Source organism: Chelonia mydas, chromosome 4 (genome assembly GCF_015237465.2).
Source record: "Chelonia mydas isolate rCheMyd1 chromosome 4, rCheMyd1.pri.v2, whole genome shotgun sequence".
NCBI classification, from domain to species: Eukaryota; Metazoa; Chordata; order Testudines; family Cheloniidae; genus Chelonia; species Chelonia mydas.
In genome coordinates, this window is record NC_057852.1 from 7,615,216 (window position 1) to 7,641,569 (window position 26,354).

The 26,354-nt window shown below is 43.6% G+C and overlaps 1 protein-coding gene across 2 annotated transcripts in view; it reads left to right on the forward strand.

The window, feature by feature from the left end:
• The window catches only part of ADGRL3 (adhesion G protein-coupled receptor L3), an 806,525-nt gene extending 785,302 nt beyond the window's left edge, over positions 1-21,223 (forward strand). The window contains exon 25 of one of the 2 annotated variants that reach the window (XM_037896575.2): positions 21,084-21,223. In XM_037896575.2, the coding sequence (XP_037752503.1) occupies positions 21,084-21,151 (68 nt within the window). In that variant the 3' untranslated portion in view covers positions 21,152-21,223. Of the gene's footprint in view, positions 1-21,080 lie in introns of both variants that reach the window. The other variant, XM_037896573.2, reaches the window with a different exon arrangement.
• Positions 21,224-26,354: the final 5,131 nt, after the last annotated feature.

The following is a 26,354-nucleotide window of genomic DNA, read 5'->3' on the forward strand; positions in this document are numbered from 1 at the left end:
AAAAACTGGCTATGGAGATCCTAAGAGCACACAAGCTTGAACTGCGATCACTGCTAGTGTCCCTCCTCCGTGAAAAATAACTGAAAAGGGGGCAAGCTCATATTTGCTTTTAGCTATTTAACCTCACTTAATGCCGATTTTGGTTAGTGACTATTGCAGGGGTGAAATGTTATGAGATATTAATAAGCATAGAAGTGTAATGCGGTCTCAGGGTCTTCTTTGTGGTGTAGAATTCTGAACATCCCATGGCACAAAATTGAAATCAGATAATCTTCCCTTGTTTTGTGAAGCGCTCAGTTTTGTTTCCTCTGTATTGTTGTTTTGAGTCTTTGAAGTGCAGATCAGCAGAGACAAAATTAACAATAGCTCTGTGATCAGGGAAGCTGTTGGCCATTCCTAATACGTCATTGAAGTTAGGTCAGTTTGTAGTATTTTCATCTGTAGGAGCAGTTGGTCTGGGATCAAAACAACCAGAGTTTTGCAAACTCCCGCAGCAGTCAGTGAGCCAGATCCCTAGCTGATATATGTCAGCCTGACACCACTGAAATCAATGTAGGTCCCATTGATTGACACTAGCTGGTTATCTATTTCAAAACTGCTCCACTCCAAAGATTTGGACAAAATGTGATGCACTCTGAGTACACTGTAGGCCTTCTGATACAGTAATCACTACACATGTGGATATCCCTGTGACCTACTCAGGAGCTCTGGTGTGCAGTCATTACAGGATTGGAATCAGAGGCAGTACTCTCAAATGGCTCTGTGTAATTGTGTGTCATATGGAAAAGGGTAAAAATCACTGAAAACAGCTTCCTAGCATGGTCAGGAAAGGTGCTCTTCTAAGCTGTCACACCCAGGCATCACTCCCTGTATATATTTTATTTGTAGGATAAGGAAAATCTGGAATGATAGAGAAAAAAATTAAAAGCACACTGTCAAGAGCTTTTATAAATATTTTACTTTCCATTCTCCTCCTCTCCCTTGTTCCTCCCTCCCACCAATACCAGCTGAGGAGTTTAAAACAGTATTTGTTTCCCTGCATGTCTTGTTATCATTCATTTGGTTCTTCTTTCCAATATAGTCCGATAGAGCAGCATGCATCTATAGTCTTCATCTTGTCTTCGCCCCAGTTGTACACCAGAAAGTAGCAAGCCAGCTAGAAGCCAAACCCAAGTGAGAATACAACGTAAGTGTAGAATAACACGTGTAATGTACACAGCTCAGAAGATGTTGCACAAAGCGTCCGGACAGAGCCAATGCCACAATAAGCAGCTATTAGGGCTGGTTCAAACACATCTGAGACCTCTTCCAAAGCCATTGACTTCCTCCCACAACCTGGCAACAAGGGCGGTAATTATCTCCTCCTCACCGCCCTCAATTGCTCTGTGATGCCAGCTCTGTGAGGGTGGAGAGGGAGAGAATGGGTGATGCATGTGTGTGTGTGTTTGGGGAGTAGCTAGGGGTACAGTGGATAATATTCACCTGTTGAAAAGGAAGAGGAGGACCCATGATTTGTCCCAGGTGGTGCTGTGACAAAGGGGAGACCACATGGTCCCCAGAGGGTTTGAGTTACAAACCCAGAGGCCTCAGTCAGTACAAAGCAGCTCATATGCCTTGCAGTGCAGCACCGGTGTCTGAACAGTAACCATCACTCTAGCTGTACTAGGGCCATCCAATGGGCTGCCTATTCAGCTGAAGGTTTGGTACTGGTGTCTGAACAGCCCCTGGTGCCAGTTGCAGACGTCCATGGAAATTTAGTCCCCTGAGGAGGAACAATAAACAGTTTGAGGATCAGTCAACAAAACGTGAACCCAGTGTGTGTGTTGTTATGTACATTCAGAAATTCCAAGGTTGGAAAATGTTGCACAATAGCCATGGGTTAATAAAGTGAAGTGGCTTTTCTTTCAAACATCTGCACTAACCAGGAAACGATGACTGAAGTTCAGAAAAAAGAACCATCAAGTCACTTCTGAAGAGGAGCCAATCAGAAGGAACTTTGCATCTGCCTTCTAATTGGTTCATCAGAAGTGAATAATTGTTTTCACTACTCAGTTGGAATGAGTCGATATAAACTAACTTATATATACAGTCTTCTTGGTTACCGTTACTTCCAAACTGCTGATCTCTGGTCAGGCAAACAGCTGGATCTACAGACTTGCCAAGCGAATGTCTTTAACTAATCAAGAGTCAGAACTTCCTGCTTTTATGTAACAAAATCTTATGGGTTTCTCCACCACTGGAGACTGAGACAGAAAACAGGAAGGAAAAGGTATCTATAGAAGCTATTCATTTTTGGCAAGTTGTAAGAACATATGGATGATAAATGAAACAATATGTATACAATGTCCTAGGAGACATATTCTATTTAACGTGGAAACATTGTAGTCTAGCCAAGTTAGTTTTAATTTGGAAACCTTCTGTTTCCAAACTGAAATAGCTGTTACAGGTGCCTGCTACTTATCAGTCATATAATTCATGTACACATTTCAGCTGGTGATATTCTTACCCAAAAACTTGCCAACAAAACATTTTCTTAACTACTAGCAGTTTGCTTGGTTTCCTTTTCCTCTGTGTATATTCTTTTTTGTGTCTATTCCTTAAATGCTCTGTACAATCACATGTAAAACACCCAAGCTAAAAACCTCAATAAAAAAACTCCATAAAGATGAAGCAGTAGGACAGTGCAGTTATTATGAGCTGGAAGCAAAGGGTTGATATTTTGACAGAGCTTTTTAAAAAAGAAAACAGAAAACTCACGAAGCAACCATCATGCTCAATTGATATGCAGGCTAACTCCTCAGCTGGTGTAAATGTGAATAGGCCCATTCAAATCACTGAGTTACAGATCTGGCTGACAACATACTTCTTAAAAGCCAAGTCACTAGTTAAAAGGCCTATTATTTCCCCAACACAAGATAATCTGCCTTTGCTTGATGATCTGCTACTTGGTCTAATTGAAGTCCCCCCCTACAAATAAGCTTTCCCTGCTAAGCAGAGTGGAAGAGACAGGATTTTTGTCCTTATGCTGTGCAGCATTTGTGTTGTCTCTGTGATGCAATATGTGGTGGTGGTAACACTAGCTTTCTTCACGTCCATGTCCAGTGGGGGTAATGTATTATTATATGCAGTTCTATGGCTGCGAGAAAAGCTAAGGAATGCCAAGAGAGTAACATTATGCTGCCCATCACATATATAGATGACTCAATATCGACATATGCCAGTTGTAATCAACTGCATGTTACCCTACAACTCTGAAAAGGTTGTTACCAGCAGCAGGACACTCCATGGGTAAATGATGGCTGTAATAAAGCTGTTTTCAACCTGTCTCCCGCCACTTACCTTTGAGGCATTTACTTCAGCATTTAATTTGGATCGCAGTGGCAGAAAATCTAAATGTCTGCTTCCAAATGCAGCAAGATGTTAACATGCTCTGAAGGCCTTGTATAATGGTTACAACAAAGATCTCACCTACTTCGATGGCTGTGAAACACCATTGCTTTCGCTGGAGAAAGCTTTTGGGGAGAGCATCAAGAGATAACAACCAGGCCATTAATCAATTGATCCAACAAAAGACTAATGGGAATTTTGAACAAATCCCCTACACGATAATAATAATAATCCTGGCACATCAATTAAAACTTAGGGTTTTTTCCCTCTTCTAGGAGTAGGGGGAAAATAAGTCCTTTGACTGTAGCTGGTTCTTGCTGTGCTTATTACTTTGTCTGGCTAGAATGTGCCAAGAACATTGTTGCTGGTGCCTTCAGTTTCACGGCCCTTTCAGTCACATTCAATGGCCAGCTATAAAGAAGTGAGTGCACATTTAGAGGCTAGCCTGAGAGAATTAACAAGATAAGGCTTTATGAGCCAGCACCGAACTCAAATCTTCATTTTAAATAAAATGGGATGGGATAAGGACTCTAGCACCCTGCTTTCCATCACCTTTGCAGCAGGAGAATAGTGGCCCAGCTTCTTTCTGCCAGAGTCCATGCACATGAGTTCTCTGGGGAGAAAAAAGTGAGGGACTACGGGCTTGGTGAATTATTTTTAGCAAATAGTAAAGTGGCTGAAAAATGCATTTTGGAGCCACTGAAACTAATCACGAATCGAGTGAATTAAATTAAGTGAATAGTTTCAGCCAAAAAAGAAAGATTTTTTTTAAAGTCAAAGTGGTTCATTTTGACCATGTTTCAAAATGACATTTTGTTTTGAAATTTAGCTACATTTATTTATCAGATGCAAACAAAGAAAAACGGTTAAAAAAAATCAAAACATGAAGCAAAAAATGTTTTTGGGTTAAACAAAACATTTTATTTGATCTAAAACAAAAAATATTTTTTGTTTTTCATTTTGGTGAGAAAATCCCAAAAAATTCAATTTCAGTTTGAATTTTTAAATTCTTTTCCCAGATTTTGTGTCCTGCCCCACCCAAACAAAAAGCCCCCACAATTATTTGCTCAACTCTCACAGTGCTATTTGTTCCACATGTTGGATGCTCTTACCATAATAAAGTGGGCAATGAAATCTGTGGTGAGCCTAGACATTTGAAGGATTCCCCCTCCAAAAAGGGAGGTCCCACTGTAGCAGGGAATACAGGTCCCAAATGCATGTTCTGTATGGAGATATACTTGTAAAAAGGAGTTAAGCAGCTAAAAAGAAAACTGCTGTTAGCTTTTCCCTTCCAGTTTCCACGCTCCATTGCGAAATTATTATAGGGTTGCGACTGTCAACACGTGTTGCCACACAGGGGTTGAGACACAGCATTCCCATATGGTTGGTCTAGGAAATAACTGTGTGCTCTCAGAGCCTGTACTGTGGAAACACTTATCAGATGCTGAGATTTTTAAATGGGTAACAAAGAAACGTAAATTAAATGAAGCCTAGTGACCATAGTGAATTCTTAGCTGAATTCACACACAGTTCTTTACGTGTCAATAATTTTATACAAATATCGACACTTACATAAAACCTTTCCCCAATGAACTCCAAACACTTTACATATGTTCAGGAATTCAGCATTCCCTCAGGAAACTGATGCACTGAAAGTTGTGACCTTCCCAAGTTCAAAGCGTGTCAACGGCAGATTCAGGAGTCCTGTGCCATAACCACTAGACCAATGCACCCTCCTTGTTAGTTTTACTGATAATGGATCAGTTAGATCTGATTTCAAAAGAGTCCAACACCATTGTTGAGAGCAATGAGAAATTTTCCCCATGTCCAGAAAGATCCATGATGCACTGTCCTTGCCCCTTTGGCCAAGGATATCTAATGGGACTCTCTTTGAAATCCAATAACTCTTCAGTGACATGCCTATGCTACTACAGTGCAGATTGATGAAAGGCACGTTCTTCCTTGGGTCTTAGTATGCCGCGCTCACTTCATCTGTTCCCAGAGGTCATCATCCTACCAGCTTTTGGCTTCTCCAATTGTCTCTTTTTAGGTTGGTGATGTCCACAACTGAACCCCAGTGGAGACCTAGCCAGTACTGAGTAGGGTATGTATGGGACAATGTCACACTGCTAAACCAATCAGTTTACCTTCAAATTCCCCAGACCATCCTTTGGGGTTCAACTTCCCAACATGTGTTCTCAGCTCTGTATTTGTGCCTTTGATTACTCCATCATCTTGGTCCCTACTGAATCTCCTTTTATACAGGTCAGACTAGCCCCAGCTATGCAAACCCATACTACATTCTTTTGGAGACTTGCAGTAATATAAAGTATAGACTTGATTGCCTGCAGAAATGGTCTGAAACTTACCAAATGAGATTCTTATAAGGACAAAGGTAAAGTGGTTCCACATAAGTTAATTAGTGAAGCCTGTATGCTGAATAGTTTTAGATTCAGATACTGAATATCTAATCTCTGACCTGTTTTTGTATCCATATTACAAGCGATCTAGCTAATCTGTGTTTCTGTAGTTTCCCTAAGAGAATGCCTCAAGGAACTAAATGAAATGTCATAATGATATACTAGGCCCACTGCATTTCCTTGATCCATTCAGCTTATTATCCTAGCAAAGAAAAATAATTCAGGTTAAATCACCATAATTTGTTATTGGCAAACCCATTTCATCGATTACATCACCTTCTTGTCCCATGGATGCTTACAATGCGACTTCTGTGTTAAGGACCCAATACCGCAGCACTGCCTTCAATGGAACGACTCAGTTGCACCTGTGGGTGTTGGATTAGGCTCTAATTGTGCTAGAAGTGTACTGAGTACTGATGCTAAGCAGAAGTGAGTGCAGTTCACTCGTTCTGTGCTTCCTCTCTCTCTCTCTCTCTCTCTCTCTCTCAAAAGCTCTGTGTTTTCCCTTTTCCAGCCTTCTGGGGACCTCATCTCTCCCCTATAAGAGCCAGTGTTTCCATATTCGTTCTGTTGGGCCCTTTAGCACTCTAGGCTGAACTTCACTGGCTGTCTGATGAGCTGAATATTTTCCAGTAGTTCGTCTTTAGCCTATTTGCTGCCTGGTAACCTCTCTGTTTCCTCATTAACTACGATTGCATTAAGCTGTGAGTTGCTTCTTAAGTGAAGTCTGCAGCAAAGTAGCTATGAGCCATTTCATCTGTCTCCCTGACGTCTGTTATTTGCTCTTCCTGCCTGTTAAATACACAACTAAATTTTGTTTAGTCATCTCCACAGCCTCTCATGTACCTGTACACGTCCTTGTTCCCTTTTACTGCCTTTGCTCCAACAGGTCCTTAATATCTTCTTATACATCCTCCTCTTTCCCCTGGTAATTTCCCCTTCTTCCCATGTTACCGGTTATCTCTTTTTGCTCTAAATAATTTCAAAATGTCTGCTTTGCTAATTGCTCTAGCAATTGACTGGGCATAGAAATTAAACATACTGGCCTGTAATTCCCTCATGTTCCCCTTTTACCCTGCCAAAGATGGAAAGCCCAATTAATACTTCAGTTCAGTACGGTTAAAGAGGATGACCGAGTGGCTTATTAGAATGCTTATTTCTGATTTTCTAATGACTGTCCTATAATTAAACAGGATAAAAATAAAAGAAATCAATAAAGATATTTATCAAATGGAGAATCGCTATATCAATTCTTATCTTGATGCTTGCAGATGGAAGGAATTATGGATTCACTAAAGCAGCACTCCCAACACCTCCTAAGTGCTAAAGAGATGTTTCATTTAGTGAACATCAGCAAGAGGACAGCAGCGTTTTAGGAACCCACAACAATGTCCTGTACCTAGCCATCCAGGTAGCTTAGTCTACAGTCAGCTTTACCTGGGAATTCACCTTTGTTATGTTCATGCTATACACAGAGAGAAGTTAGATGAAAACATCAAGTACTCTTGCTGGAAGGTTGCACCAGAACACTGCTTATATACTTAGAATTCAGAAGAAAATACTCAGTCAGCAAAACACAGAGAGAGACAAAGCAGGCTGCTCCCTAAGGCAGAGAGCCCAAGTCACTACACCTTGTGTTAGCCTGGCTGTTTCTAGACTGCCACTGAATGTACCCTTCACTACAACATCCCTTAGTCTGTGTGAGGGACCAGGAATCCCTGCTCTTAAAGTGATAACTTGCAATTCCAATACAATCCTCAATACACCTTGCTGGATCAAAAGACTTCCTTTGAGTTTTGGAGCATTTGGTAGCATCAAGCTTTCCAGCCTGGTTGGACAGAATGCTGGCATTATTCTTCATAAGATTTGTGGCCCAATCTGCAAAACCATATGCATGTATGTAATGCCATTGATGTCAATGAGATACTGAAGTAAGTAAGGACTTCCTGAATGACCAATGGTTTGAAGGATCATCCTTCAGTTTTCTGTGTGAGCCAAACATGCAGCTTCTCAGGTTTCCAGTTGCCTCCCCAGTCTGATTCTAGACAACACCTGTATTCTCTTTCTAAAAAAAATACATTTATTTTCATTGGTTCCACATCACAACTGATTTATTGCAGGGTTCTCCCTCTTCTTTGCTTAAGACAGCAAGTTATCAGAGAATTATATCACTTCCTTTCTCGTGTTCCCTCCCTCTCTTCTATTTAATAGTAGATCTAGCTTATTAACCACTTCTGTCAGCTTCAATACTACCTTTACTGCCATTGGTCTTCCTGTCCATTTCGGTAGACTCATTGATTGATGACAAACAGGCACTGCTTCCCAGAGGGAAGATAGTCTAGGACATGTGACTGCATGGGGTCCTAACCTATGCCATTGGAAATGCTGGCCATGAAGACTGCTGACATATGGCGTGAGTCATGTGTACTCTGTCTTAGGAATTGAAAAAATAAATAAAACTAGACAGGAAAAACAATCACCTTTCAGTGACACTAGTGTAAATCTAGAATAACTCCATTGGAGTTCCTTTGGATGTGTGTGATAAAAAACAAAGTGGAAGCTGGGTCAAAGTGTTGAACACTTAGCTGTTCTGAGTCATCTAGGTGAAGAATCTCAAGACTCGGTGCCTAAAGTTAGGCTTCTAAGTCCACACTGAGGCACTTAAATGGGCTGATTTTTCAAAAGTGCTGAGCCCCCAGCCGCTCCCATTGGCATCAAAGGGAGCTGCTGGGTGTGCATCTGGAAAAAAAACAGGCCACTTATTTAGGTGCTGAAATGTGGCCATAGAAGCCTACTTCTGGGTACCCATTTGTGAAAATCTTGGTCCTAGTAGTGTTTTGCAAATCCAGGATCCATCTCCCTTCTCATGTGAGTAACTATAAAAACAAATAAACCCAGAAGTCAAGTCAGCACTAGCTGAACATTCATCTGTCAAAGTGAGAAGAGATTCCAGGTAAGTAGCATTTTTGTTTGACCTTGTGACAGGGCATGCTTGCCCCTCACTGATCCTGCAGGGGTTAACTCCACCTTATGGGCCGAGGAGGCCACACCCCCCCACCCCTGCTGGGCATGCTCCAGCTGCAAACCAAGTATAAAAGGGAACAGCTGGGCTCAGTTGGGACTGACCACTAAGGAGGTAGGACATACAGTGCAGGGAGCTGCTGAAGCCCCAGACCACAGGAGCCAAAGGCTCAGAGACACCAGTGGATATCCAGGTACCTGCAGACACCCGAGAGAGGTCAGAGCCACTGGCAGCGGCACAGGCCAAAGAACCCGGAGATGCAGTAGGAAGTGGCCCAGGGGAACTAGACAGTGGACCAATTGTAGAACCAGGCATTAAGTCAGTGTGTTTCGGTCAGATCCCCAGGGACTCAGCGGTGAGCACACTTGCCACTGACAAGGCCCTGGGCTGGGACCTGGTGAAGTAGGGAGGGCCCAGGTCCCCCTACTTCGTCGACCCTGACTGGCCACTAGGCCACACAGCCCTCGGAAAGAGGGCAGCCTTATCGATTCTGGCCACCTGCAGAGAAAGGGCAGCCATATTTGACACTGGCCATTGGGCCACACAGCCCTGAGAGAGGGCAGCCACATTGACTTTGGCCCCTACGCTACACTACCCTGAGACAAAAGGGTGATTGCTCAGGCATCATGGGGCTATAATAACCCTTACCTTGTCCCACATGCTTGCCACATGACAGACCTCAAAAATTCTTCCCAAATATATTGCTTTTACTTCTTAGTGTCACATATATTCCATAGTACTTGCATTTTCGAGCATACGTATTTCAAGTCTGCATATGCTCTTACACTTATTTGTCTAAATTTTGGGTGGTTTATGAACATCAGCGTCCACAAATTGTTGGCCCACCTGGCGTTATTAATTGGCCTTTTTTTTTTTTTGCTGCCTAATTATCAGTCATAATCACTGGCTTCAATACCAACCAGCATTTCACTGTGAAGACATTAAAATATGTAAAATATATTGGCTGCTCCAGTTCAGCTAATGAGATTTACCCCTTTTGAGTGAAATCAACTAGATCAAAGTAAAACCATAGTACCTTAGAATTAAAATATAGTCTTTTGTATTCTAGCATTATAGAAAGGTTTTCAGCATGTGACTTCCCATAATGCTTGATCATTCTGTTTCAGTCACAGTTTTGTTCAGTGAAGGGACAGAGTTCACTACCTAGGGGTTCACGTCAAGCACTCACTGAGCCCAAACTAGCCCAGTTTTCAGAGCTATATCCTAAATTTCAGTCATTTAACTACTGTCTTGGCTTGCAGTCTGAATCATTACAATACTGCTTAAGTAGTTAGCATTTCAAATTCTGAAGCAAGCATATCTCAAAGGCTGCATAATAGCATGAAAAAATAATTAAAGCCGGTGAGGCCATCAGTGGTATTGAACAAAACTATTTTCCCCGGAAGATAAAAGGGTAACAATCATACTGTTTCTTTATCAGGATGCGCAGTGACTACGCAGGGATGTTGGCAATGTAAAATAGCTGCAAGTGTGGCCCAATGGAGGCACATTGCTACAATTCGTATATTTATATAAAAGGGTCATTCCGTAAGTGGCTGTTGATACCAGCTGGAGACAATGTGTCATACTGAACAGCATTGACATTTTGCACCTAGGCATTTTAGCTGACAACAGTTCAGGGCTATAGTTGGCCTTGACAAGCACAGCACTACAAGGGGGAACAATGCAACCTGCAGTGCTAGGGGAGAGGGAAATAAATGAGAAAATGCATTCCACTGTTGTAAAAAGAAATCCCAAGAATGCAGGTGCATGCCGTGCAGCTAAATGGGGAAGCATGGCTCCACAGATAGCAACAAGGTGACATCTAGCTTCCTAAAACAAGATGCGATACCCTTAACCTGCTGGATGTTTAACTCTCTTAGAGCTCCGGGTTTGCCAGCAGCCAGAGGGTGGGAGAGGAGTTAGTGTGTTGCGTGCAGTGATTTTTGTGTGTCTCTTGCCTAGTTCTGTTCTCATGCCCCTGAGGAAGTCAGATATGTTACTGAGGTTTTCTGCCATGGAGAACTCTGAGGAAACCTCAGGGAAGGCTTGGAAGGAGGGAAAGGAAAAGGGGGTCAGTCCTTTCCCCAAAGCCTGGGGATGCGCCAAGATCTGGATGGATCTTGGGGGCTCTGCCAGATGCAGAGCTGAAGGGATGAAGGACTTGTGCCACTCACCTCAGCTTCAGGCAATGTGACCCGCACTGGAGACACTCTGCCATTGAAGGAGTCATTAGACAGGCGACAAAGACTCTCTCTTGAAGTACCACTAGCCCATTGAAGACCTCGAACAGTGTAACTTCCCTCCTACCACTGTAAAGCTCAACCCACCGTCCCCAAACACAGCTCCCTTGTCCCACAAACCCCTCATCCTTCCCTCTCCTACCCCACCCCTCACTTCACAAACACCCCCTCCCTCATCCTCCGTCTCCCTCTCTTCCCTTGCCTCAAGCCCATTCTCCTCCTTCCTCCTGTGAAATCACTGCAATGGTCCCCCTGTCTTTTATCACTTCTCCCATATCTCCCATTCCTAGAGGGGCAGAGTTCACACCCTAGGGTTTCAGGTCAGGCACCCAGTGAGTCCAAAGTAGCCCTGTTCTGGTCTATATTCTAAATTCCAGTCATTTACCAACTGTCTTGTCTTGCAAGGGCACTGAATCATTACAATACTGCTTACAACCTCGTCTCCCTCTATGCCCTGTGCTTCTCCCTCCCCTCCCCAACTCCCCTCCCCCCAACACCCTGTGCCTCTCCCTCCCCTTCCCCAGCACCCTGAGCCTCTCTCTCCCCTCCCCCCAACACCCTGTGTCTCTCCCGCCTCCGCCCAACTCCCCTCCCCCCAACACCCTGTGTCTCTCCCGCCTCCATCCTACTCCCCTCCCCCCAACACCCTGTGTCTCTCCGACCTCCCCCCAACACCCTGTGCCTCTCCCATAGGGTTGCCAGGTGTCCGTTTTTTTACCAGAACGCCCGGTTGAAAATGGACGCTGGTGGTTCTGATCAGCACTGCTGACCGGGCCTTTAAAAGTCCAGTCAGTGGCACGGAGGGGCTAAGGCAGGCTACCTGCCTGCCTTGGCTCTGAGCGGCTCCTGGAAGCAGTGGCATGTCCCCCTCCAGCTTCTGCACGTAGGGGCAGCCAAGGGGCTCCGTGTGCTGCCCCCGCCCCAAGTGTCAGCTCCGCAGTGGCCAATGGGAGCTGCGAGGGCAGTGCCTGTGGACAGGACAGCTCAACATGCTGCCTGGCCTCTCCTCTGCGTAGGAGCCGGAGGGGTGACACGCTGCTGCTTCCAGGAGCTGCCTGAGGTAAGCGCAGCCTGGAGCCTGCATCCCTGACCTCCTCCTGCGCCGCAACCCACTGCCCAGCTCTGATCCCCCTTCGAGTACATGACCTTGTTCATGAAGACAGAGGCAAAAAAAGCATTGAGTACATTAGTTTTTTCCATACCCTCTGTCACTAGGTTGCCTCCCTCATTCAGTAAGGGGCCCACACTTTCCTTGACTTTCTTCTTGTTGCTAACATACCTGAAGAAACCCTTCTTGTTACTCTTAACATCTCTTGCTAGCTGCAACTCCAAGTGTGATTTGGCCTTCCTGATTCCCCTCCTGCATAACCGAGCAATATTTTTATACTCCTTCTTGGTCATTTGTCCAATCTTCCACTTCTTGTAAGCTCCTTTTTTGTGTTTAAGATCAGCAAGGATTTCACTGTTAAGCCAAGCTGGTCGCCTGCCATATTTACTATTCTTTCTACACATCGGGATGGTTTGTCCTTGTAACATCAATAAGGATTCTTTAAAATACAGCCAGCTCTCCTGGATTCCTTTCCCCCTCGTGCTGTTCTCCCAGGGGATCCTGCACATCAGTTCCCTGAGGGAGTTAAAGTCTGCTTTTCTGAAGTCCAGCGTCCGTATTCTGCTGCTCTCCTTTCTTTCCTATGTCAGGATCCTGAACTCAACATCTCATGCTCACTGCCTCCCAGGTTCCCATCCACTTTTGCTGACAGGGAATAGCATCTTCCCCTACAGGCAATCCCACTGAACTCAATGGGCCTACTCAAGGGGAGCTGGGGAGGGGAGGGAGAGGCACAAGGTATCCGGGGGAGGGGAGTTGGGTGGAGGCGGGAGAGACACAGGGTGTCGGGGGGAGGGGAGGGAGAAGAACAGGACATAGAGGGAAGAGGAGGTTGTAAGCAGAGGTCCAAATACTCACAGGTATTTAAGCACCATCAGTGGGAGTTAGGTGCCTAAACACCTTTGAGGATCAGGGCCTGATGTAGAATGATAGATATAGAATCATATCAGGGCCTGATATTGAATCATAGCAAAGCTTTTGACACCGTCTCCCACAGTATCCTGGCCAGCAAGTTAAAGAAGTATGGGCTGGATGAATGGACTATAAGGTGGATAGAAAGCTGGATAGATCGTCAGGCTCAATAGATAGTGACCAATGGCTTCATGTCTAGTTGGCAGCCGATATCAAGCGGAGTACCCCAAGGGTCGGTCCTGGGGCCGGTTATGTTCAATATCTTCATAAATGATTTGGAGGATGGCGTGGATTGCACCCTCAGCAAGTTTGCAGATGACACTAAACTGGGAGGAGTGGTAGATACGCTGGAGGGTAGGGATAGGATACAGAGGGACTACACAAATTAGAGGATTGGGCCAAAAGAAATCTGATGAGGTTCAACTTAGGACGGAAGAATCCCATTCACCACGACAAACTAGGGATTGAATGGGTAGCAGTTCTGCAGAAAAGGACTTAGGGGTTACAGTGGACGAGAAGCTGGATATGAGTCAACGGTGTGCCTTTGTTGCCAAGAAGGCTAATGGCATTTTGGGCTGTATAAGTAGGGGCATTTGCAGATGGAGGGACGTAATCGTTCCCCTCTATTTGACATTTTTGAGGCCTCATCTTGAGTACTGTGTCCAGTTTTGGGCCCCACACTACAAGAAGGATGTGGAAAAATTGGAAAGCATCCAGCGGAGGGCAACAAAAATGATTAGGGGACTGGAACACATGACTTATGAGGTGAGGCTGAGGGAACTGGGATTGTTTAGTCTGCGGAAGAGAAGAATGAGAGGGGATTTGATAGCTGCTTTCAACTACCTGAACGGGGGTTCCAAAGAGGATGGATCTAGACTGTTCTCAGTGGTAGCAGATGACAGAATGAGGAGTAATGGTCTCAAATTGCAGTGGGGGAGGTTTAGGTTGGATATTAGGAAAAACTTTTTCACTAGGAGGGTGGTGAAGCACTGGAATGCATTACCTAGGGAGGTGGTGGAATCTCCTTCCTTAGAAGTTTTTAAGGTCAGGCTTGACAAAGCCCTGGCTGGGATGATTTAGTTGGGGATTGGTCCTGCTTTGAGCAGGGGTTAGACTAGATGACCTCCTGAGGTCCCTTCCAACCCTGATATTCTATGAAGCTAATGTCTTACAGAATACAGACCTGTAGGTTTCTTGCGTTACTGCTGACTATAATGCAGAGCAGTAAATATAATAAAGGCAAGCTAGCCCACTGGGCTACAAGCTCTTATGGCCACAGTGTCATAGTGGGGGCTCATGTTCAGCTGATTATCTGCCATGGTCCCCCTCCCAAATCTTTTTCAGAGTCACTGCTTCTCAGGATCAATCCTCCATCCTGTAAGTACAGCCTGCATTCTTTGTTCCTAGAGGTATACATTTTTCTATTAACCATGGTAAAACACATACTGTTTGCTTGTGCCCATCTTACCAAGTGATCCAGATTCAGTGACCTGTCCTCTTCATTCTTTGCCACCCTCCAATTTATGTGTCATCTGCAAACTTTATCAGGGATAATTTTATTTTTTCCTCCAGGTCATTAATAAAAAGGTTAATTAATGTGTGGCCAGGAACTGATCCTTGAAGAAGATCACTGAAAACACACCTGCTCATTGACGATTCCCCATTTACAATGTCACGTGACCAGCTTTTAATCCTTTTTAATGTGTGCCATGTTAACTTTACAGCTTTCTAGTTTTCTAAACAAAATGTCATGCAGTACCAAGTCAAATGCCTTACAGAAGTCTATTACATCAACATTAGTACCTTTATCAACCAAACTTGTAATCTAATCACAAAAAATATGTCCAATTAGTTTAATTCTTTATTCCCGTATATTACATCCCATATAAGCCACTCCATTATCTTGTCCAGAATTGATGTCAAACAGGCCTATAATTACGTGGGTCAGCCTGTGTACCCTTTTTAAATATTGGCACAACATAAGCTTTCTTCCAGGCTTGTGAAATTTTCCCAGTGCTTCAAGACATATTGAAAAGTCATCATTCATGGTCCAGCAAGCTCCTCAGCTAACTCTTTTAAAACTCTTGGATGCAGGTTGTCCACACTTGCTGATATAAAAATGTCTGCTTAGTGGCTGCTTAGCAAGACTAGAGGGGTGAGGTAATATCTTTTATTGGACCAACTTCTGCTGGTGAAAGAAACAATCTTTTGAGATACACAGAGCTCTTCTTCTGGTCTGGAAAGGTATTCAGAGTGTCACAGCTAAACACAAGGTGGAGCAGATTGTTTAGCATAAGTAGTTAGCACATAGTCTAAGAGACCAGTCAAGGTGAAGTAGCTCGTTAACACCTCTGCAGTCATAGGCCAAAAGAGGGCAGGGGTTAGTAGTTTACAGATTGTTGTAAAAAGCCATAAATCCAGTGTCTTTATTAAGATCATGTTTTCCAGTATCTAGCAAAGATATGAATTTAAGCTTGCCTTTTGAAGGTATTTGTGCAGCTTTCCTTTGAGGACAAGGACTGAGGGTCAGTTATGCAGTGATTATTTTGTGAAAAGTGTTTGCCCACAGGTGATAGGGTATTTTTGTCTTTTATTACTTTTCTGTGTGAATTCATTCAAGAATGTAGTGATTGTCTGGTTTCACCCACATAGTTTTTATTGGGGGATTTAGTGCACTGGATAAGGTACACCAAATGTTGTGCTAGGCATGTGTAGGGCTCATGGATCTTGAAAGGTGCGTTGTGAGGGTGTATTGCTCATTGTAGCAATAGAGATACGTCTTCAGAGTTTGCATCTGTTGTTCTAGCAGGGTTTTGTGCTGCTTTGAGTTGGTGTGTCCTGGTTTGTGGGGAGCTTGCTTCTGAGGATGCACTTGGTGAGATCGGGGGTTGTTTGAAAGGCAGAAGCGGGGAGGTTGGGAAAGATTTCTTTCAGGTTGGTGTCCCCATTGATATGGGTGTGACGTTCCTTTCTGGTGTTGTCTGGATCAATGATCTGCTAGGTCACTCCACTCCTTGACTCTGGGAGCCAGCCTTACCCTGCTCTGCTGTGAGAACCCCCACTCCTGGACTGTTCACGCACAGCCTCTGGCATGTAAGCTGCTCCCAGCTACTTGCAACTGAATGGCACTAGCCAATATCTCCAGTCCCAGACACAACCCTAGGAACCTCCGTCTTGCAATGTCCAGTTATGCCTGCTGGACACTGCAAGCGTATATGAGTTCGTCAATTTAACAAAGAAATTGATATGTACCAGGCTTGTTATCTCAAGGAGAGTGTCTGGCATGCTTCAAACCAAACGCACTGCTTCAGGTAGAATAAACGAACAGCTTTATTAACTATAAAGATAGATTTTAAGTGATTATAAGTCAAAGCATAAGAAGCTGGAGTGGTTACCAAAAGAAAAGAAAATATAAGCACGCAGTCTAAACTCTCAAACCTGTTAGACTAGGCAGCAACTAGATTAAGCAGTTTTTCTCACTCCACTGGATATTGCAGTCCTTAATATACAGGTTTGTTCCTTAAACCAGGGCCAGTCTCCTGTGTTGGAGTCTTGTCTTCTTCTTAGTGTCTTGGTTGCTTGCAGCATAGGTGGGGGCAGGAAAAGGGCTCAGTATGTGTCCACTCTGTCTGTTTTATGCTCTCAGTCCATGTGCTAGGGGAGCACGAGTCCAGGCATGTCTGGGGGGCATTTCTGAGTCTCTCCAGGCAAGGTTGAGCAATTCCCCTGGTGGGGCCTCATGCAGGTGAGTTGTTGCATTGTAGCTCCCTTGCTGGACAATGACTGTTGATGGGTTTCAGAGTAGCAGCCGTGTTAGTCTGTATTCGCAAAAAGAAAAGGAGTACTAGTGGCATCTTAGAGACTAACCAATTTATTTGAGCATAAGCTTTCGTGAGCTACAGCTCACTTTTTCTTTTTGTTGCTGGGTTGTCTGACATCCTGCCCTGGCACTGGTTACTTTCCTTACTGTTGCCTCTGGGGAGCAATATCTGGCTGATTCCCCCAATTTACAGTATGTTTTAGTGACAACCATATTACACAGTTCTCATAACCTCATATGCATTAATGATACACATCTGTGGATAGAGAAATGACTTTCAGCAGATCATACCCTTTCCCCGATATCTTAGAAGGCTTGCTTTATACCTAAGATCATGATTATATGAAATGAGGAATATGGGGGTTACAGCACACTCCCCCAAGGTATAGAATGTCACAATGGGTTGTAGTTATTTAATGATTCCCCGTATGGGATGGTAGGTGACAACCAGATGTGTGCGTTTGAAGGGTTGTTTTTTTCCCCTGTATTGAAGCAGGTTCTATCTGGCCATTTGGGTGGCCTGTTTCATGATGCAATCTATTTTTCTGGTGGAGAGTCCTAGTTTTGTAAAGGTGGTATTAAGGTGTACATCCTGGACTTTCTCCTCAGAGCATACTCTGTGGTAGCTGAGTGTCTGGCTGTAGATAATAGATTTGCTAGTATGTTTGTGGTGGTTACTGGATCTGTGAAGGTAAATGTGGTGATCTGTGGGTTTCTTGTACATAGTTGTCTGTAGGGGTCCATTTCTGAATCTGATGGTGGTGTCCAGGAAGTTGATGCAGGTGTGGGAGTGTTTTAGAGAGAGTTTGAATGGATGGGTGGTGACTGTTGCAGTTGTGGTGGAAATCTGTGAGGGAATTTAGGTCATCTGTCCAGAGCATGAACATATTATCCATGTATCTCAGGTATATCTCTAGTTTCATGGTGCATTTGTCCAGAAATGCTTCCTTGAGATGGCCGATCAATAGAATGGCATATTGGGGAGCCAGCCTGGTACCTATGGCTGTTCCGATGGTTTGAAAAAAGTGTTCATTGTTGAATATAGAATTGTTATGGGTGAGGATCAAATGGATGACTTTGGTGATGTGTTTGTGGTGGGTACCTGAGTGTTGTCCATTGTCTTGTAGATATTTGAGGCAGGCAGCAATGCTGCCTTTGTGAGGGATTTTGATGTATAGGGAGGTGATATCCAAGGTGGAAAGGGTGGTGTTCTGAGAGAGGTTGTTAATGTTGCAGAGTTTCTGCAGGAAGTTGGTTGAGTCCCAGATGAAATTGGCCCTTTGTGTGGTGAGTGGTTTGAGGATGGTTTCCATGAGTCCTGATATTCCTTCACTTACAGTGCCATTGCCAGATATGATGGGTCTGCCTGGCTTCCCTTGTTTGCATATCTTGGGAAAGATGTAGAAGGTCCCCGAGGTGGGTTCGTGGGGGATGAGGTTGTTGAGTTTCTCTTGGAGTTGGTTGGGGAATGATTTCATGATATCCTTAAATTCCTGGGTGAATTGTGGTGTGTGGTCTTCTTTGAGTTCTTTATATAGGTGCTGTCAAAGAGTTGTCAGTTGGCCTTGCTGGCATAGTCATCACAGTTGAAAACTATTGTGCCCCCCTGCACTCGCTTATCTGTTGGTTTGATCACTATCTGGTGGTTTGATTTCAGGGACTGTATAATTGTCCTCTTGGTGGCAATGAGATTGTGATGGATGTTACATTTGTTAACAATTTCACAGTCAATTATTTTCCTGAAGCAATCAATGTAATGTTTCAAGAGTGTGGTTTTGTCCACTGTGGGGTATCCAGTCTGATGATACTTTTTCCGTATGACTGTTGGTGGGGATGTGGTAGTTGTGGGTGGTCTCGTCATTGTCCTGAAAAAATTCTTTGAGGCAGAGTCAGCAAAAGAATTTTTCAGTTCTCCACAAGTCAGTACGGTATCGGGTTCTATGGTAGGGCAGAAGTCCAGATCCTGGGAGAGTACAGATATTCAGCTCCAGTGAGGGATAGTCGTGGTAAATTGATGATGTTAGTGTGTCATGTAGTGACCACCTGGTGGGTCCTGGCACCATGGTTGCTCCCGAAGGTGGTGTGCCATGGGCTGTGGAGTTGTAGTTGGTTCCACTTTTTGTTTTTTTCTGTTGACTGCTTGTCGTCAAGTTTTTAGAATAGTTGTTTTGGGTTTCTTGTATGCTCTCCTGGTAGGTTTCCTGATATTTTCCCTTCTAGTATGCGTGTATGTGATGATTTCTTGTTTGAGGTGATCCCTTCTGGACCTTCTAGTAGCTTTTGCTTAATGTCCTCCTGAGATACGAGGGGAATGGGAAGAATGTTATCACATAATATGACCTACATCACTCCTTTCACTTGGCTTCCTCATTTTGGCCAGGTGGGAGACAGCATGAGAATAGCTTTCCTTGTGCTATTTCCTATCCAGTGATGGACGGTAAAACAGGTCCTCTGGCCTGTAGGGATGTGGGGAAATTAAGTTAACTAATGTAAACCTTAAGAATGTCTCCATGACAGTCTAATTCTCCCTGACCTAGTTCTTCCTTTCCTAATCTCTTCTTGAGTGCCATATTATTCAGAAAGAAACCTACATATATCATTTTGCCACTAACACACCATAACTCCCTAGTTCCCAAACTGCATCTATAAAAAGAGATGCTTTCCTCTCAAGGTTGCAATTATTATAAAAACAGCTGTAAAATACAGCACTTAGAGAAAAGTCTGTGAAGCGCCCTTCAGTTAATACCTGATATCAAAACAAATCTGTTTAGTTTGCAATGATTTATACAAATGGTCTATTTATAATAAAACTTGCTTAAACAAACCCCAGATTAGATGGGGATAGTAAACCGTGCATGACAGTCTTACTGGGAAGTGTTCCATAGTAAAATAAACAGAGGCGAAAGTAAAGCATGTTCATCCAGTTAAGCGTTATAGGGGTTTCCCAATGGAGAAGAAAGCTGGAGCTCAAATGACAGATAGAGGACGTAATTAAAGCACAAAGGAATTACTGTGTCAATTAAAATCAGCATCAGTGTCAATGGAGTGGTACGCCCATTCTGTCCATCCTGGGGTGGCTGAAAACATTGGCATGAAGCATCTGGACGTACTCCTGACTCCGTGTGCAGGAGGAATATCATGTGTGCACAAGGTACACACCTCCCCTTTATAACCTGGGTCATGTCTCACTTAATTCTCATGTCTCTGCCTTTGCAGGCATCTCGGGCATTGGTGTACCTCAGTCCCTCCTGTTCTCTGCCTGTAGCATGTCACGGTTTAGTTTCCTACAGGCTGTAATGCTTTGGTCTAATTGCAGTTGTTGGACTTGGTGTTGAGGTGGCCTATGATGTGCAGCAGGTCAGACTGGATGATCTGGCTTTAATCTCTATGAAGGTGTGATACTAGGCTCTCTGGGCAAACTTCACCTCAGCGCAGAGGCCTATGCACCACTTAAACTCTCTAAAATTGGGCTTAAGTGGAGCCTTAGTACCACTTAGACCTTATAACGCTATTGCTTTTCACCTCTTAGGGCTTGTCTTCCCTAACTCAAGTCCCACTGAGTGCAACTTGTCAGCTGCTAACACAACCACCCTCTCTTGTGGAGGCAATTTATCGCCACTTTAATGCTGCTACTCCTCTAACGCCATCCCACAATCCCCCTCATATCCAGAGAGGACAGACAAGTTCTCCCAGAATTCACGGGGAAGGAATTCCTAGAGTGGCTCAGTACACTGGGGCACAAAGAACTATGGGATGTGTCCCTGGAAGACTTAGCGCCGCACCACGAGTGAGTGCAGTGCCAGTGCGGACACAGCAGATAGAGTGCTGTTTCACGGTGTGGCCACTCTCACTCGAGAGGAGTAACTTGGAGTGTAGATCCGCTGAGTTAACTCTGCTGTGAAGACATTCACTTAGCGCAGCAGTCACCAGACGGACATAGGTCCAAAAACCACAAAGGAAGTTGGGTCTCACTTGTAGCCCAGTGACTAAGGCACTTGACCATGCGGTGGAAAATCCTGATTCGATTCTGCTGGGGGAGCGAGACTGCAGGTGGTCCACACACCCTAACAAAGCAGGATTGTGGGAGGAGGCGGGTGGTGGCTCTGCTAGCCCTTAGGGCTGCTGGTTTTATTTGGTCTTGGTTTACTTTCTCTGATCTTGTTTTTAGCAGAAGGTGGAGGAACACGAGAGCAGGAGCCACGCTTTAGAAGAGTCCCAATGGAAGACAGTGTCATCTAGCAACGACAGGAAGTGCCCCAGGACTCCCGGGTTCTATACCTGGCTTCACTGCTTAATTTGTAATGAAAGAGGTGCCGGGCTTCAAGCAATATTTTTACTTTCATAACTGACGCAGCAAGCCCAGAGGTGCCCTGGCTATCAACTGCCAAGCCTAGAGGTGCCGGGATTCAGCCCTGGCAGAAATTAAGCACTGCCTGGCTTGCTTACACATTTGCTCAGAGTTAACCTCTCTGTGCCTCAGTTTGCCCATCTCTAAATGAGATAGTAAATTGTAAGTGCGCAGGAAGTATTGTGAGGCCCAGTCAATTAATGTCTGCAAAGCACTTGTGGATCCTGGAGTCTCTACGTAGCTCGGCTGAGAAGTATTTTTAGAAAGGCTTTGTTGTATGAGCTCTCTAGCCCAGCAGAACCGTGACGTACAACACATCCCTGGGAAGTTATTTTTTTAGTGGCAGCTAATGGATTACGTTTTCAAGAGTGGCTAGAGATTTTGGGTGGCCTGAGATTTGGGTTCCCAACTTGAGATGCCTTAAATGGGCTTGACTTGTAGAAAAACCCACCTCTGAAAGTTAGGGCTCATTAAGGAATCTCCAGTTGGGCACAATAAAACTGGGGCACACAGCGTCACTGGTTGCTATTGTAAATATTGGTCGCTGTGTAAAAAGATCTAATATGGGGGGAGGGAAGGGGCAGGGGGAGAAAGAAATATACCTTATCATTCCAAAATGAGCTAAACTGTCACCACGGTACTTTAGTGTGTAATTGTCATTTGTAAATAGAAAACATTTAACATCAACTTCTCTGACAGCTCTGTAAACAGAGCACTTCTGAGTGAAAGCTGATCAGATTTCCTTTTCCTGTGTAAATACAGCTGGGGTTTTTTCTGGTTTTTTTGGTTTTTCTTTTTAGAGTGAGCCTCATTCTCCTGAGGGCAATGATTACAGCTGTGTGAAATGTTTTAACCAAAACTTCTTCTGGTGGAAAAAATGCAGATTCAGTGACACCGAAACAATTGTTTTGTTACTTTTCAAAATGGCCAATGAAGTGAAAAATCTATTAGTCACCCACTTCGAGTACTGCTGGCTCTTTGCATTTAGTGTTCTGAAATGAACCTGGAACCCCATTAATTATCCGGGTCCCTTCATATGGCCACATGGGGTTTCTCAGACTCCAAGTCCACGTAAGCATCATGTAGCTGAGCTTCCCCACACAGAGCTTATATGAACCTGCAGCAATTACGGTGAACGGTGAAAGGGCCTGCATAGACAAAAGGCCATTAGGAGACTAAGGGGAGATATGATAGAGGTATATAAAATCATGAGTGTTATGGAGAAAGTGAATAAGGAAAAGTTATTTACTTGTTCCCATAATATAAGAACTAGGGGCCACCAAATGAAATTAATGGGTAGCAGGTTTAAAACAAATAAAAGGAAGTTCTTCTTCACACAGCGCACAGTCAACCTGTGGAACTCCTTGCCTGAGGAGGTTGTGAAGGCTAGGACTATAACAGGATTTAAAAGAGAACTGGATAAATTCATGGAGGTTAAGTCCATTAATGGCTATTAGCCAGGATGGGTAAGGAATGGTGTCCCTAGCCTCTGTTTTTCAGAGGGTGGAGATGGATGGCAGGAGAGATCATTACCCTGTTAAGTTCACTCCCTGTGGGGCACCTGGCATTGGCCACTGTCGGCAGACAGGATAGTGGGCTGGATGGATCTTTGGTCTGACCCAGTATGGTCATTCTTATGTTTGTATGTTCAGCCTCTGAGCTTCTGGCCTATGACATTCACACAGGTAAGGCAGAATTCTCTGTGAAGAAGGAAAGACAAACGTCATCTAAATAAACCTCAAAGCTCTCCATTTGTGTTTAGCCAACTCTGGCTAGATGGATAGACAGAGACATGCCCCTGCGTGTGTGTGTGAAAGAGAACATGAGACCCTATGCCGTGTGTGTGTGAAAGGGAGAGAGAGAGAGACTCATCTGAGAGAGAATAGGACTATATATTATACTCACCTCTCTATATATGGCAATATATAATAACAGAGAGAGCATATGTAATGATGGGGAATCAAGTTTTGGTCAGCATAAGTTTGGAATGATTGCCATACTATTCAAGACAGAAAATCACCAGCGAGCTCTGCACGCAACTAACAAATGCAAACGAAGGAAATCTTTGCTCCGCACCACATCATCATATATTCTACATATGCCACATATTTAACAACAAAAATAATTCAAAATTATTTCGGCCCCAATCCTGCAACTATGCACATACTTAACTGAGCAGAGGTTGCATTCAAGCATAAGGGTTTGCAGGACTGGGGCCACAGAGCATTAATTAACTTTTTCTTTTTAATTATTCTTTCCTAATTAAAGCCAGACTTCCTTATTAACTGTGAGTCCCACTGAACAGACTCTTGCAGAAGAAGAAAATTAAATTATCTAGAATAACTTTGCCTATATATGAAAATAGCTCAGTTTTAAAGCCTGGAATCTCAGCATGAGCACAAAGCATGTGCTGTGGGCCCCACTGGAAAACCAGAAATCTCCTTTTTCCAGAGGTCTAAAGTTGCCATTTCTAGCTCTGATGTGCCATGAGGTGTTGCCCATGCTGAGCGTCGGGTTAGTGTAATTTTTGGAGTGAAGTCCTACCTGTGGAAAAAGAAGGAAACATTTCTCGGGCAGGTTGATTAACTGAAACTGGCCGTTGTCTGAAGCTGCTCAGACATTTAAAATGCTAGAAGGTGATATCCAAGTGACAAACTGCAGAGCCATATGATGAATTTATTTATCATTTCTCCAAGTGCCTTACCTGCTCCCTAATCTATCTCTGCAGGAACAATTCTAACTTTCGGACTTCAAAACAGCCACTTAAAAATCCAATTCCAACAGAAAATGTTTCCTATTACCCACCGTATATGGATGTCCCTGCCTCCTTCCAGTGTTGCCAGTTCTCATGGTTTTTTCGCAAGTTTCGCAATGTTAGATGCTTTCCCGCAAGGTGCAATTCCTGGGGCTGTATGATTACATGAACATCTCAGCTTTAATTAGGAAATAACAAAGAGCTTCTGCTCCTCCTGGTTGTGCAGAAAAGGTTAAAAAACATACTCCCAATTTTACCTGAAAGGCTCAAAAACCAGATGGTAAATACAAACAACCCCAAATATGTTCTTTTTTTTATAATCTCATGAGTTTTGCAGGCCTGACTCATGATTTTGGATCCATGAAGTTGGCAGTAGTGAACACCATACACAGGCGTTAATTAGTCATGGACCAGTGATAGGTTTAAGGTCTGATATCTGATGAAACAGCAGGGGTATAAATGGGAGCATTATTCCACTGGAAAGCAGACAGTCCCAGTTTTTCATTGCAACACACAGCATTCGTTTCTAGCCCTGGAACTTCCCATCATATTTGACCCTTAAGCTCTGAATGTTATGTCTAGAAGAGTTATTGTTTCAGACATTTACAATTTATTCTTTATAATGCTCTTCATTCAGCCCTGTAGAACTGGCTGCATGGTAACTGAGGGCGCCTGCTTTAAAGACAAACCAAACCCAAAAGATTCCTGATAAAAAGAGTAAGTCCTATCCAGTGCATGTGTGTTGAATATGTGGCATACACAGGATACATGATGGGGTCGTGCAGTTTCAGCACTCATTTGGGGAGACCTGCATAACCCATGCATGGCTTCTATACTCACAAATAATGAAGCCGTCTTAAAAACATGCTGATAAACACTTTCATACCTTATATCGTGTGTGTGTGTGTGTGTGTGTACACATGTAGTAGCTAGCAAATGGTCACTGGCAGCCAGGGCCCGGACTTTCAAACAAGTGCAGTTCCCAGCAGCCCCCATGGAGAACAGTTGGAATTATTGAGTATTGAGCACTTTCAAAAACCTGGCCCTTGTAAGTCAATGGGAGCAGGTACCTTTCAGCCTGAAGGCCTTGATCCTGCTCTTGGATCAGCGTGGGCACCAGAGTCTACTCCCATGGATCTGACTGAAGGCCCGGACCTGAAGTCTCCAGTTCAGATCTGTTCTCATGCCTTTACCTATTTGTTGAGCCTGCTTCATGTGCCCAGTGCGGTGATAGTGTTACTCAAGCAGATATTATCCACTGGAAAATTGACTGAAGACTGCCATTTCATTGCACCAGGGCCTCAGCACAGCCTTCAGACAATCAAGACACCCAGCCAATACTGAACTGATCCAAAATTTTAATTGGCAAAAGGCTCTGTATCCCATTAGTGAATCCCTGAGCCATCCAGTCCCCCCAGGGCAGAATTCTTATTTAATCCAGCTCCAAGTCAATAGTGATTTACGTTTCATTTACTTAAACCATTTTAACTGAACTTCCACACTCCTCAGGCATGGAGTGAATCTTAATACATTGTAATTACTGTACTCCAATTGATGCAATGCTCTGAAAAGCTATCACAGAGAGTATTAATAAAATGTAAATTATAAGAAAAAACTTGGTATTGCCTGAAATTAATAATGCACTAGATTTTCTCTTACATGCTGCTCATTATAGGCCTGCCTTTGAGTTCTCTATTAAAGTGAGTTATTCAAACTATTTGTATAGTTGTGTTCAGTATGAAGTTATATACTGTATGTTTCTAGCCCAGTTAGATGCACTGCATGAGAATGTTATTAATTTGTTATTTCTTTCAGGCATTGATTTTAGTGGCATTGCTGTAATGCTCATATGACAAAAATGAACAGATTGGTTTCACACGTATGGATTAGTTTGCTTAAGAGTTTAGGGTAGGAAGGTTTATCTTGCACTGTAACAACAGAATTCATCATTGTATTATTTACAAGAGACTGACCTGTCTGCACACCAATCACTGAAGAGATCATCTCTAATTTACGTATAAATGTTTACTTAACCAGACTCCGATTTTTGTCTAGACAAATTTGTTAGAGAACAAAAATTATAAGTGGTAATGCGTTTTTCTTTGACTTTTCTCTATAGCACAAGTCAAGATGTCCAAGGTGCCTTTGTCTACCAGCAATCAGCAAGCTCTCTTGTGTATGCTTTCTGGGAACAGCAGTTAGCTCCTGCAATACGTCATACAAAAAATGCAACCCTAATACAGGAGATCTGAATGTGTGCATAGGTCAATGTCTGTGTTACAGATCTCGGAAGTGCTACGATAGACGCCAGTCTGTCAGGTTTGGTATTATGATGAATA